General features: G+C 45.8%; 1 protein-coding gene across 5 annotated transcripts in view; it reads right to left on the bottom strand.

The window, feature by feature from the left end:
• KIAA0586 (KIAA0586 ortholog) overlaps positions 1 to 14318 on the bottom strand; it is a 397462-nt gene that overhangs the window by 187182 nt on the left and 195962 nt on the right. For all 5 annotated transcript variants that reach the window (XM_033951201.1, XM_033951204.1, XM_033951205.1 and 2 more), the window contains 4 exons: positions 11530 to 11714; positions 10940 to 11052; positions 10618 to 10802; positions 9757 to 9907 (listed from right to left, as the gene is read on the bottom strand). In XM_033951201.1, coding sequence (XP_033807092.1) covers positions 9757 to 9907; positions 10618 to 10802; positions 10940 to 11052; positions 11530 to 11714 — 634 coding nt within the window. The remainder of the gene's footprint in view (positions 1 to 9756; positions 9908 to 10617; positions 10803 to 10939; positions 11053 to 11529; positions 11715 to 14318) is intronic.

The following is a 14318-nucleotide window of genomic DNA, read 5'->3' as shown; positions in this document are numbered from 1 at the left end:
TATGTTCGTGGAATGACCGCGAATGTTGAAAAACCGCGAATATCTGAAGAGTACTGTAGTTGGCACTCCTCCTCCTCTCTTTCGATGATCATTTATTTCCCCAGTCCTTCTCTGGCTTTAAAAGAAGTTAAGATGCAGAGAAGGAGAAATTAGGTTCTTACCTGCTAATTTACTTTATTTTAGCTTCTCCAGACCACTAGAGGTTAATCTTTATGAATGGGTATATATCCAATCATGACCAGTAGGTGGAGACTGAAAACAAAACTGTGAGATAGAACATAAGATATCCCCTTCTCTATTCTCATCAGTCTGCCGAATAGCCAAGCAGAACCAAGAACTGAAAACAGAAATAAACAATACTCCGAACAGGAGTAACAACTAACATACCCAAAATGCTGTTGGAAAATGCAGAGGAGAGACATCAGAAAGAAAATGTCCCCACAGCTCGCCAGCTAAGCCACAGCCACTGTTCTTTAATACTCCCCGGCCCTAGAAAAATACTAGAACCCGCAACAAAAAACAAAACAGCCCCAACAACAGACAAGGTGGGGACCTCTACTGGTCTGGAGAAGCTAAAAGAAAGTAAATTAGCAGGTAAAAACCTAATTTCTCCTTCTTTAGCACTCTCCAGACCAGTAGAGGTTAATCTTTACAAATGGGAGTTACCAAAGCAGTTCCCATCACGGGCAGGACCCCCGAAGGGCCGACACCAGAAAGCACAGTTACTTACCGTAACAGTTGTTATCCAGGGACAGCAGGCAGATATTCCCACACATGGGTGACGTCACCGACGGAGCCCCGCAGCGGACAGTCTCGAAAGCAAACTTGCTTGAAGATCTCGATCTTTCGAGGACTGCACCGCGCATGCGCGCGTGCCTTCCCGCCCGAACTAGGGGGCGCATCTCCTGAGAGGATCCTCAGTTCAGATACCTAGCCAAGAAGCCAACCAGGGGAGGTGGGAGGGTTGTGGGAATATCTGCCTGCTGTCACTGGATAACAACTGTTACGGTAAGTAACTGTGCTTTATCCCAGGACAAGCAGGCAGCATATTCCCACACATGGGTGACCTCCAAGCTAAGTAAAAAGGGATGGAGGGAAGTTGGCAATTTACGAAAAAAGATTTTGCAAAACAGATTGGCCAAAATGGCCATCCCTCCTGGATAAGGTATCCAGACAATAATGAGAGGTAAGGTATCCAGACAATAATGAGAGGTGAAAGTATGAACCGAGGACCAAGTGGCAGCCTTGCAGATTTCCTCAATAGGAGTTGATCGGAGGAAAGCTACAGATGCCGCCATAGCTCTAACTTTGTGGCCCGTCACTCGACCTTGCAGAGGAAGACCAGCCTGAGCATAGCAGAAAGAAATGCAAGCAGCCATCCAGTTGGAGATTGTGCGTTTCGATATAGGACGTCCCAACTTGTTCGGATCAAATGAGATGAAAAGTTGAGGAGATGTTCTGTGAAGCTGAGTGCGTTGGAGGTAGAAAGCCAAAGCATGTTTACAGTCCAAAGTATGAAGAGCCGCCTCTCCTGGATGAGAATGAGGCTTTGGAAAAAATACAGGAAGAACAATAGACTGATTGATGTGAAATTCTGAAACAACTTTAGGTAAGAATTTAGGATGAGTATGTAGGACCACTTTATCATGGTGAAAAACTATGAAAGGTGGATCTGCAACCAAAGCTTGTAACTCACTAACTCGTCGAGCAGATGTGAGGGCGATCAGGAACACAGCTTTCCAAGTGAGATACTTGAGGTGAGCTTTGTCAAGCGGTTCAAAAGGAGGTTTCATAAGTTGAGCTAAAACAACATTGAGATCCCAAACCACAGGAGGTGGTTTAAGCGGTGGATGGAGATTTAGAAGTCCTTTCATAAAGCGAGAAACCATAGGATGTGCAGAAAGAGGTTTTCCATCCAGAGGCTGATGAAAAGCAGCTATAGCACTAAGATGGACTCGAATAGATGTAGTTTGAAGTCCAGATTGGGATAAATGAAACAAGTAGTCCAAAACTGATGATAAAGAGGACGATATAGATTGCAAGTGACGCGTAGAACACCAAGTAGAAAATCTTGTCCACTTCTGGTCATAACATTGTCTAGTCGATGGCTTTCTGGAAGCAAGTAAGATATCTTGAACAGACTGAGAAAATTGAGGAAAGTCTGTTATGCAGAAAGGTACCAAGCTGTTAAGTGTAGAGACTGCAGATTGGGATGAAGCAAAGATCCTTGACTCTGCGTGAGTAGAGAAGGAAAGATTGGCAGAAGTAGAGGCTCCCTGGTGCTGAGTTGAAGTAGTAGGGAGAACCAAGGTTGCCTGGGCCACCGAGGAGCTATCAGAATCATGGTGGCATGTTCTGACTTCAGTTTAACTAGAGTCTTGAGAATCAGAGGAAACGGAGGAAAGGCATAAAGGAACTGATTCCTCCAATCCAGTAGAAACGCATCCGCTTCGAGACGTTGAGGAGTGTAAATGCGAGAGCAAAATTGAGGCAGCTTGAAGTTGAGAGGTGATGCAAACAGATCTATCTGCGGAGTTCCCCAACGAGCAAAGATTTGGTGAAGAGTAGGAGAATTGAGCGTCCATTCGTGAGGTTGTAGAAGACGACTCAATTTGTCCGCCAAACAATTGTGTTGACCCTGAATGTAAACAGCCCTGAGGTAGAGGTTGTGAAGAATTGCCCAATGCCATAATTTCAGAGCTTCTTGACATAGGGAATGAGATCCCGTCCCTCCCTGTTTGTTGACATAATACATGGCCACTTGGTTGTCGGTACGAACAAGAATCACCATGTCGTGAAGGAGATGTTGAAAAGCTTTGAGAGCATAGAATATCGCTCTGAGTTCCAACAGATTGATATGACACCAATGGTCTGCTTGAGTCCATAGACCCTGAGTGCGAAGACCATCCACATGAGCTCCCCATGCGTACGTTGACGAGTCGGTTGTGAGGACTTTCTGATGAGGAAGAGGGTGGAACAGCAAGCCTCTTGAAAGATTGAAAGAGAGCATCCACCAACGGAGAGACTTCCGCAATTAAGGAGTTATGGAAATCAGTCGAGTTGGTGGATCCACGGATTGCTGCCATTGGGATGCCAGTGTCCATTGAGGAATACGAAGGTGAAGTCTGGCAAAAGGAATCACATGAACTGTAGAAGCCATGTGACCGAGCAGAACCATCATCTTTCGTGCTGGAACAGTTGAAAGTTGGAAGACTTGTTGAGAAATCTGAAGAAGGACGGCCTGACGTGGTTGTGGAAGGTAGGCTCTCAGATTGATAGTGTCCAGAGTTGCTCCTATGAACTGGAGAGACTGAGAGGGAGTCAACTGAGATTTGGGCAAGTTGATGTGAAATCCCAAACTTTGTAGAAAAAGAATAGTCTGTTGGGTCGCTGCAATAACCCCTGAAAAAGAGGGAGCTTTGATGAGCCAGTCGTCGAGGTATGGAAATACTTGGAGACCCTGGTTGCGAAGAGCTGCTGCCACCACCACGAGACATTTTGTGAAAACTCTGGGAGAAGAAGCCAACCCGAAGGGGAGAACTCGGTACTGCAGATGAAGGCTTCCTACTTGAAATCTGAGGTATTTGCGAAATGCTGGATGAATAGGGATATGAGTATACGCCTCTTTGAGATCGAGGGAACACATCCAATCCCCTTGATCCATTAAGGAATATAAAGTTGGCAGAGTGAGCATTCGAAATTTCTCTTTGACTAGATATTTGTTGAGAGCTCTGAGATCCAGGATCGGTCGTAAATCCCCCGTCTTTTTGGGAACTAGAAAATAACGGGAGTAGAATCCCAAGTTCCTTTGTGGAAGAGGAACTTCCTCCACAGCTCGCAGGCGAAGCAGAGCCTGAGCTTCTTGAAGAAGAAGGGGAAGGTGCGACTGATCGGAAGGACACTCTCTTGGATGGCGATCTGGAGGCACCTGCAGCAACCGAAGAAAGTATCCCTCTCGTAGGATGGAAAGCACCCAGAGATCTGATGTAATGAGCTCCCACTGGTGATAAAATGTAGACAGATGACCCCCTATGGGGAGGGGAGAATTTGGAAATAGAGAAATTGGAATGCTCAGGCTGAGACTGTCAAAAAGACTGAGCTGGTTTGGTGGCAGCAGGAGTCTGAGATTTTTGCTGACGCTGTTGTTGAGGGGGACGACGAGGAGGAGGCCTGGAAAAAGCAGGAGTTGTTTTCTGAGGATAACGACGTGGAGTCTGTTTAAAACCTCTAGTTGGTGCAGGTTTGGGTTTTGATCGAATGAGGGAAGCAAAAGAGCGTTCATGTTCTGAGAGACGCTTGGTAGCTGCTTCAATAGAGTCATCGAACAATTCGTTACCCTGACAAGGTAGATTCGCCAATCGATCTTGAAGATTGGGATCCATGTCAACAATACGTAACCATGCTAAACGACGCATGGCTACTGCAAAGGCAGATACTCGAGAGGAGAGTTCAAAAGCATCATATGAGGCTTGTAACATGAAGAGTCGTAATTGAGAGAGAGTCTTGAGGATGAGTTTGAATTCTGAAAGACGAGTTGTGGAAATATCCAGGTAAAAAGATGGTAAAATCTTCAGAAAATGGTTGAAGTAAGAAGTGAAAATGTAGCTATAATTAAGAACTCTATTTGCCATCATAGAGTTCTGGTATAAACGGTGACCAAATTTATCCATGGTACGACCTTCTCTGCCTGGAGGAACTGAAGCGTAGATTTTAGAAGGATGTGCTTTCTTTAAAGATGATTCCACTACCAGGGATTGATGAGAAAGTTGAGATTTTTCATAACCCTTACATGGAACTGTTCTATAGCGAGATTCCAATTTAAAAGGAATGGCAGTGATGGAATAAGGAGTCTCCATGTTACGAGCAAAGGTTTGTTTGAGAACAGGAGTCATGGGTAAACGTAGTGACTCTTTAGGTGGATGAGGAAGCTCCATATCTGCCAAATATTCAGGAGTATATTTGGAATCAGAATGAAGATCTAGTTTGAGAGCTTGTCCCATATGAAAAATAAATTTGGCAAATGAAATGGATTTGGAATCAGATGCTTCCTGAGGAGACACACTGCGAGATCTAGGGAGTGCTGAGTATGAAGGAGAAGTCTCTCTGGAATATGATGACAGTGGTTCCGATTCAAGGCGTAGAGTCACTGAAGAAGCTGAACTGTGAAGTGGAGTAAAAGAATGTTTCCTCTTAAGGCTCCTGGAAGGGGAAGTACCAGGTGTACGTGGTACTGAATGAGTCGAGGTCTGAGGTGAAGTGCCTCGACGAGCTGGTTTCGATGAAGGAGTCTTCGGTTGAGAAGGACTTCGAGTCGATGCTCGATGGTGTAGAGATCTGTGCTTCGATTTCGAAGAAAGGGGAAGAGAAGTCTCGGTGTCCAAAGCTGAAGACTCTCTCTGAAGCTTAGAAGCACTTCGAAGGCTTCGATCGGTGCTTCGAAGGAGGCGAGTCCGGAGAAGAATCAGATGAAGGTGTCCGGGATCGGCCTCGAGATACTGGATGCTCCGGTTGGGTGACAGGCTGATCCACCCGAGGCAAGGTCGAGGACGGGACCAATTGAGCCACTAAAGAGGAAATCTGAGTGGTCAGTATAGATTTTAGCATGTCTTCCAGCATCGGCATCGAGACAGAAGGTTCTGATCTCGTAGGTGCAGCAGTACGCTCCGAAGAGGGCGACCTCGAAGGTGAGTATTCCCTTGTCTTTGGAGGTACGCTTGGAAGATGGACGTGCAGAGGACTCTGGTGGCTTCTTGGGTACGGTACCTGAAAGAGAACCCGGAGACTTACCTCCCATGGCAGATTTCATCGAGGACACCGTCTTCGAGGGAACCGAAGCAGGCAAGGTCGAGGCCTTCGAGACCGAAGCTCCAGCCGGAACTTGGGTCGAAGCCTTCGAGACCGTGGTCGTCGATGATGTCGGAGTCGAAGCCTTCGATACCGGGGCAGCCGCTGAGGTCGAAGTCGAATCCGAAGGTTGCTCCATGTCTCCGAAGAGTTGAAAAAATTGGGCGCACCTGCGTCGAAAAGCCCGTGGAGTGAGAGTGAAGCAACGATGGCAATCTTCTGGTGAATGGGAAGGACCCAGGCACTGAAGGCAGCGACAGTGGGGATCGGTGACCGAAATCACACGATTACACTGACGACAACGTTTAAACCCGGTGAGAGGCCGGGACATAGAAAAAATAAAGTCCGTGTCGAACGGAAGGAGCAATTGGCCTAGGCCCAAGGCTCACCGGCCGGACAGGTATAAAAGAGAAACAAAAATTACATTATTTTTTTTTTTTTTAGTTTTAAAAAAGGAGAAATAAATTAAAGCACAGCGACCGAACTTTGTGAAAAAAAAGAAACAGCCGCGGTGAAGAGAAGGCAAAAGTGCTGCAGAGCTGAAGAAAAACGTGTCTTCTTGTCTCCGCGGAATTAAACGAACTGAGGATCCTCTCAGGAGATGCGCCCCCTAGTTCGGGCGGGAAGGCACGCGCGCATGCGCAGTGCAGTCCTCAAAAGATCGAGATCTTCAAGCAAGTTTGCTTTCGAGACTGTCCACTGCGGGGCTCCGTAGGTGACGTCACCCATGTGTGGGAATATGCTGCCTGCTTGTCCTGGGATAACACGCTCACTGAACACCGCGTCCTAACGCCACCCCCAAGATCCACTGATCGGCCCACTTGGGAAACAAATAGCGTAGCCGGGCACCCACCGGAACCAAAGGGGCGCCGGCAAAGAACCATCGGGCAAGACGGGCAGCGGGGAAACCGGCGGGGGGACTCCCAGCCCCCCGACGGGCCCCCCGAAAGGACTGCATGCGCTGAGCCAACTGACCCCGGGGAAAAACTGGAAGCCTGGAAAGAAGCAGGCCAACGCCCAGGGCAAAATTTGCAAAATACCCACAGACGCCCCCAGGCAGTGCCACTCCGAGATGCAGAGTGGGCACGGTCCTCAGGCAGACGGGGCATCTCAAAGTTCGTCAGAGCCTGAACCAACTTATCTAAGTCCTTGCCAAGCAAATATGACCCCCGAAAAGGAAATTTTGGGAAATTAAATTTTGGACGCAGCAACCGCCAATCAAGCGCAAAGCCACAAGTTACGGTGCATGGCCACCAAAAGCCACCAAAAGCCCCAGACTTAACCGCAGGCCGCACCAAGTCAAAAAGAGCATCTGGGAGGAACGAGGCAGCCATCTTAATCTTCGCCACCTCCTGATCCACAAAGGACCAGACATCAGACTCACGATCCAGGACACGCTCACACCACCGAAACATGGCGTGAGCCACCAGCCTCACACAAATAGCTGCCTGGACCCCCAAGGCAGAGACATGAAGATTCTGCTTAAGAAGTGTCTCTAACATACGCTCCTCATTGACCCTAAGGGCAGAACGGCCCGCAACAGGCACGGTATGCCGCTTATCAATCATCGAGACCACCGCGTCCACCACCAGCGAAAATAAGGTAGCCCTATCCCCCTCCGGGATGGTATCCCAAAGAGCCAAGGCTTGCGCCAACTGAAACGGCGCCCCCGGTAAATTTCACTGTGAAAAATTCCTGACGCACAGGAAAAGAGCGGGAAAACAGGACAGACCCCCTGAAGCAGAGGGGCCCCCATACGCGGGGTCTCCGGTGGCGCATCATCAAAAAAGCAGCACTGAGGAGACCTGCTAAATCAGGTCTAAAAGCACATCCCTCTAATTAAAAAGCGCACCACGGACGCCTCTGCACCGGAAGACGGGAAACCCGAAGCCCTGCTGCCAGCGGCCGTCCCCTCTGGAGGATCCTGGAAGCTCGCCAAAGTGGCCAGGATCTCAATCATGCCAAAACGCTCCTCCGACCACCAATCCACAATCCAAGCCCTCCCGCAGGCGCATGGATAAGGGAGGAGGAAGAGGGGACGCCAAACGAAAAGAGGAGGCAAAACCACAGGGGATGTGGAAGGAAAAACCACCCCCGAAATCCCCCGGGCGCACGTGGAACCCCCAACTGTCTGCACAAAGAAAAAAATTAAATCAGGGGAAATAAACCCTTGCTGAAACCTGCCCCTGTGTTTTCAATATAGGGGGAAGGTCACCTGAGGTTGCAGACAAAATGGAGGGCCAGACAGAGAAAATGGCAAAGTTCACGCCAAAAATGCTCCCTCCATAGCCTGTAGCGGCTGAGAAGCCTGAACAGTCCCAGCCACTAAAACAGGCAAGTCGGCATCAGCTGTCAAAAAATCAGCTGAGAGGGATCCTTTGCAACCCGACCGTCGGCGGTTCGTGGAATCCCTCCGTGGGTGGTTGGGGTAGACTGGGCTTCCCCACTGCTCCCAGCCGACTCGCGAGGCACCATCGGCAGGGAGCTCTGGGTGCCTGCAGCCGCTGCCAACGGAGCTCCACCACCTCACCGGCCCAAACCGCCAAAGTCAGGCTGGCCACGAGTGCCTCGCGGCTAAACCAAATTGTGTCACATTCCCCCAGAGAAGGACACAATTGCTCCATATGCGACCTAGCTAAAAACAAAGTGCCGGTTAGATGAAAAAACACAGTAAAATACAGTTATCTTAAAGGGAAACAACCCTCCAGACCAGCACTACCTCAGGATTTTTTTTTTTTTTTTTTACAGAACAGACTCCACAGGCTCTCGAAGCAATATGCCTTGCTTGATTTAGGGGGCCAGGCTTACTGCTGAGGCTCCTCTAAAAAAATGTGGGGAGGAATAGGAAGTGGGGGGAGGGACCCCGCTCGAGACCACCCGGTTTGACACCCCCGAGGTCGGACAGACCCCCAAACAGGGCCCGCCCAAGCTCTGTCCGGCCAAAAACAGGGACTAGAAACCCCCTAAACAAATTCCAACAGCCCTACCAAGGGAGATGGGTACAGATCACTCAACACCTGCTGGAGACTGAAGTAGACTGATGAGAATAGAGAAGGGGATATCTTATGTTCTATCTCACAGTTTTGTTTTCAGTCTCCACCTGCTGGTCATGAATGGATATATACCCATTCGTAAAGATTAACCTCTACTGGTCTGGAGAGTGCTAAAGAAGGCATTTTTATTAGCCTTGTGCTGCCTCCCTTCCCCTCTTCTGAGTCCCTGCTGAAGGGAACAGATACTAACCCCAGGTTTCCCAAGGCTCACTGCTGCCTGGCTGAGGAGAGTGCTGGATTCCCATTAATGCCACTTCTGGCATTAGCCATGCCTACAGGGGCATTAGGCATCATATGTCTCCGTAGGTGTGATTCTGGCACCGTTTTATTAGGCGCTGGTAGGCACCTACGTTTTGTCTTTTAAGAGCTTTTTTTTTTTCCATTTTTTAAGTGTTTTCAACTTAAGTAAGGTGCCTAACTTAATGTGCCATTTATAGAATCCAGGCCTATGTGACAATTTTGTGTCAGGTCAAAAGAGCTTCAGCTACCTATCTAATCTAATCTAATTCTTAGTCTTATATACTGAATCATCTCCTAAAAATAGGAGCTCGATTCGGTTTACATAATTAGATCACAAAGAAAGATCCATTAACATTCATTGGCGCTATAGCCTAAAAAGCAATGAAACATAGTGAATTTTAAGGTTTTGTGAAAGATCTGAAGAGATAAAACACGATCTAATTTGAGGAGGTAGTCTATTCCATATCGCAGAAAGAAGTGTGGAATTTTACTAATGGATCTGATTCCTCTTAATGATGGAAAAGAGAGCTTATACTTGGCTTGATTCTACATTTTTAGAACGTTTCCTGTTTAAACTCTATCATGTACAGTGGTCATTAATATAAATACTCAAGATTACCTGGGGAGCTTTGCTGTGACCCATCAAACTCTGCCTCTGAACTCTGGGGAGACAACAATGGTGTTTTTACCAGGACTGGTTCTTCCAAAGGAGGAGGGGAGTGAATAGGCGTGGGCTGTGGGGTAACCACTGGAGTATGGATGATAGTAGCCTGAATGTACAAAGCAACAGAAACAAAGTTGAAATAGTTAAAACTACCAAAGATCATATGCCTGAAGCTAGAGTCTGGAAAATTATGCATGCATTAAAAATTATGCTCATCACATTTATTTATTTTTAGATTTAAATATACATCTTTTTTAAAAATGCCAGAATACAAATAGTATATTCATAAAACAGATTAAAACAAATTGAACAGAATCAACAAATGCACTTGGTGGACTACAGCTATGCCATTATGATAGAAAATCAGAAAAAGAAAAATTATATTTCATTTCATTTTGTAAAAAGAGAAACTGAAGTTGTTCTGAAATAGGACAAAGTTGGAATATGAATATACAAATTGAGAAGGGTAAGATCTAGGGAGGTATCTGTTGGATAAAAGTGGGAAAGAAGTTTAATTGGTGATTTTTATTTTAATGTCTTTATGATTTTATGACTGAAAACGGTATTGGGAAGTTGGTAAAATGGGACTGTAATATATAAGAAATAAATAAGATGTAAACAAAATACAGTAAAAAGATAAAATCTCCCCTTGCACCAAAACTAATTGTAAGAATTTCTTTGATTATAAAATATTAAACTATAAGGAGTATTTGAATCTAATTTGAATGAAAAGCACTGTATAAAGTGAAGTTATATAATTTCAAGTTAGAAAAGGTACTAAAGCAATACTGTTGTCTTAAATACCCACTCCATTACCTGCACATTGGGCACACTTTCAGGAACTCTTGGTGCCGGAGCTCCCTTCTGTACCCCTCGCTCACTCAGCAGAATTGTAATAGTCTCAGCAAGAGCTTCATTGACATATTGACGAATCAAGTCAGAATTCACAGGTACTCCAGCAGAGACAAATAACTGCAATCCTCCACCACCTGCTGCCTCCACTAGAAATGAAAGCAGACTGAACTGAGGACACAAAGCTCTAACCCTCCAAGTTGAAGGCGTGTGTTCTATTCAACAATGACTAAGGAACTCCAAAAGCATAAAGCTCAAATGAAAAGGCAAGTCACTTTATACTCACCAATATCTGAGGCGGCACTTTCCTCGCTTTCTGATATGTCTGCAGTGGGCAAGGTCTCTGGCTGGATGGGATACATCCTATTGATGATCTGTACCATTATCTCTTGTTCTACCCTAAAAGGAAAACTGACTGTGACTTAACTTTTTTTTTCCAGGTTTTGTTTTTTCTTCATGCTACAATATCTCAAATACCTTAAATAGATAAATATCTCAGAATAATGATTACATCATATTTCTTACTAATGGTTTGCCCATTATTATATAAATGACAGCCAGATCAGAGCACATATTAAAAAAAAAAATTCACATACTCTGTTTTTCTTAGCCAACTTGCCAAGGGAAAGTAGAGTACAGATTCTGTTAGCTCTTTGCCCAAGTTATCTCCAGTTCTTAAATGAAATAATATGCATCCTTATTTCGCAATGGATTTCATTTAAGCTGTTCCAGACTGATGAGAAAGATACAGGCAGAAAAGAGGGCCTCATACTGTAGAGAATACTTACCAAGAACAATAATATTTTTACAGACTATTTCTTCTTGCTATGCTTGCACTGAGTACTCTGTTTAACTATCGCCTCAGTGCAGACTCACCAGTTAATCAACCGGTTCTCTAGTGTTTCTCTCTTTGTAATGATCCCATCCAGAATATCAGTCGTGAGCTGCGGAGCTGGCAAGATAGGAGGAAATGGAAGGCCACTGTATTGGGCAGACCCTGGTTCAGACCAGCCATTTAGCTCCAGTACTGGTTCAGGTATTTCATCTTCCTTTTCTTGATCCTATGGGCAGTAAAATAAATAAATAAAAATGGCTACCGGTATATTATATCTTCAAAGCATAAAGCAATGCTAGTGAAAACTACTGCTGTTTTGCTTCTTGGATAAAGTTGTGATATCAGAGTACTCCATTTTGCTTTTCATAATTAACTACTATAGTTAGGATACCATAATTTCTTTACATTTTCTCTTAAAGAACAGTATAAGATATAAACCTCATCTAAGTTGCCTAAATTATTCAACTGTAAGTTGTCTTATTTTAGAGTAAAGCATTTAGGCCCAAATTCTCTATAGCACACCATAAGTTAGGCGCCCTACCACAGCCTAACTCAATGGTTTCAATTGGTGATAGACAGCACAGTAATTGATCACATCGTTTAAAATCAATTTAAATCAAATTTTTAAAAATGCAGGTGCTTGCAAGTGCCTACAAACAGCAATGGAAGGATTTCCAAAACCCAGCAGTTTGTCTGGATTTTGGTAAGCCCCCAAGTTCAGGGCCGTGTCTAAAGGGCCTCTAAGCATATGTGGACCTCAATGTGATAATGCCACACATGTGTCATCACCAGTCGATGTCTGTGTGCAATCAGAGGTCCTTTAGACGTGGCCCTGGGTTTAGTGTGCCGCAGCAGAAAAAATTTGCGAGACACTATTCTATCCCCTATTTCCAGCATCACTCCCTCTCTTCCCACTGCCACCCCTATAGTCTTGCATCTATCACTCTCTCTCTCTCCCTCTGTGGATCCAGTGTCTCTCTCTCCTCACCACCTCCCATGAGCCATCTTCATTACATACCTTCTCTCCCCTCATCCTGTGTTCATCCAACTACTTGGATGTCTTCAATGGCAGCAATTAATCTAGACTATCCAACCAGTCCTAGGGACCTTCCTTTAGCCATGTCCTGGTCAAGCAGCAACAGGAAATTAAAACATAGGAAAAGTTCCCAGGGCTGGCTGGACAGCCTGATTCAATCATTATCAGCGAAGACATACATATGGTTGGAGAGAGAGAGAGATACTAGACCTATGGGGTGGGGGGGGACAAAGGGAAGAGAAAGGCCCAGTATTATGACAAGACTTCCTGTAACAAAAAAAAATAAAATAAAATATGAGGGCAGAGGCTAGCTAACCTAATCCCATAGGTCTTGCATTGAAGAAAACTGCCTTAAAGGAAAGTAGAAAACATCTCTCTGACTGAAGGATAACAAAAGAACTGAAAGCTTTGGTAAAAGAGACAAAACTGTCTGAAATCCCATATTTGAAAAAAGTTCAATACCTGCTGACAAAGTAGCCACAGCAGCTTTTCTCTGGATGCCTTCCTCTAACTGCAAACCACCTGTCAGCGCTGGCACTGATCTTTCCTGCTACAATTTCACTGCGGACTCTTCTCCTGTCTTGCAGTCAGCAAACATACCTGCCTCAGTCAGCCCCACCCCACCAGGTCACATGACACGACTTTGGGCAGTGACTAAATTGGCAGGCTTCGCTGTTCCGGAGAGAGACTAACCACCTTGAGGGAGGCAAAGGAATCCTCCACCAGGTTCCTGCCTCCAGCTGAGGTCTGTTCCTCCAGCATCATCCTCAGTCCACAAATAAATCCATCAGATCAGGTAATTGCGATGTCGACCCGGGTTCAGAAGGGTAAATCCAGGTCTTAGATTTCCTTTTAACCATGAGGAAATATGAAGAGCAATGAAGGCACTCTGAAGAGCACTATTCAGGCTGCCATTTGTTCAATCTCCAACCCCTACCTTCCTTTCAATTTTTGACTTACTTTAGTTTCACCACTGTTACAATTTCCCATACATAGCTTAAAGAATTTTAAATAAATAACTAAGATTTGGGTTGGATAATCAACTTCAAGAAGAGTCAGCTAAAACTTGACTCAGTACCTGGAGTACATGGGAGTTTTCTTTGACACGGCCATGAGCCATGTTTTTTTACAGATCCACACAGACTGAAGATCCAGAAGCAGACTTTGGAACAGCTATAGAGACTAGCTCCTACGGTGTGGCATTATCTGCAGGTCCTGGGGTCAATGGTGTCGACCATAGAGATGGTTTCTTGGGCCAGAGTGCACACGAGACCTCTCCAAGACTCTCTCCTCTCTTGCTGGTCCCCTCAGTCAGACTTGCTACAACAGCCACTTCCCTGGCTGCCTACAATGAAGAGCAGCCTGCGATGGTGGCTGAGTACAACTGCCCTTTCCAGAGACATGCCTGTTCACCTCTCTTCCTGGGAGATATTAACGACCAATGCCAGCCTTTATGGGGTGGTTTTTTGTTTTTTTTTGGGGGGGGGGTCATTGCATCATCAGACCCCCCAGTCCAGAGGCATTGGACTCCGACTCAGCAGAAGTGGTCTATAAATTGCCTGGAACTCAGAGTCATTCATCTAGCGTTTCAGGCACTAGAAAAAGTCTCTGGATGGCAAGGCAGTCAGAGTCTTCTTCAACAGTGTGACAGTGATAGCATATGTCAACAGGCAAGAAGGCATCAGAAGCACTCAGAAGCTCAACTCCTCGTCCAGTGGGCAGAAGCTCACTTGCAGGCTCTTTCGGCTGCGCACATAGCAGGAGTGGAATATATGCAGGCTGACTTTCTCAGTC

The sequence above is a fragment of the Geotrypetes seraphini genome, chromosome 7 (genome assembly GCF_902459505.1).
Source record: "Geotrypetes seraphini chromosome 7, aGeoSer1.1, whole genome shotgun sequence".
NCBI classification, from domain to species: Eukaryota; Metazoa; Chordata; class Amphibia; order Gymnophiona; family Dermophiidae; genus Geotrypetes; species Geotrypetes seraphini.
This window is presented reverse-complemented; position numbering and strand designations above follow the sequence as displayed.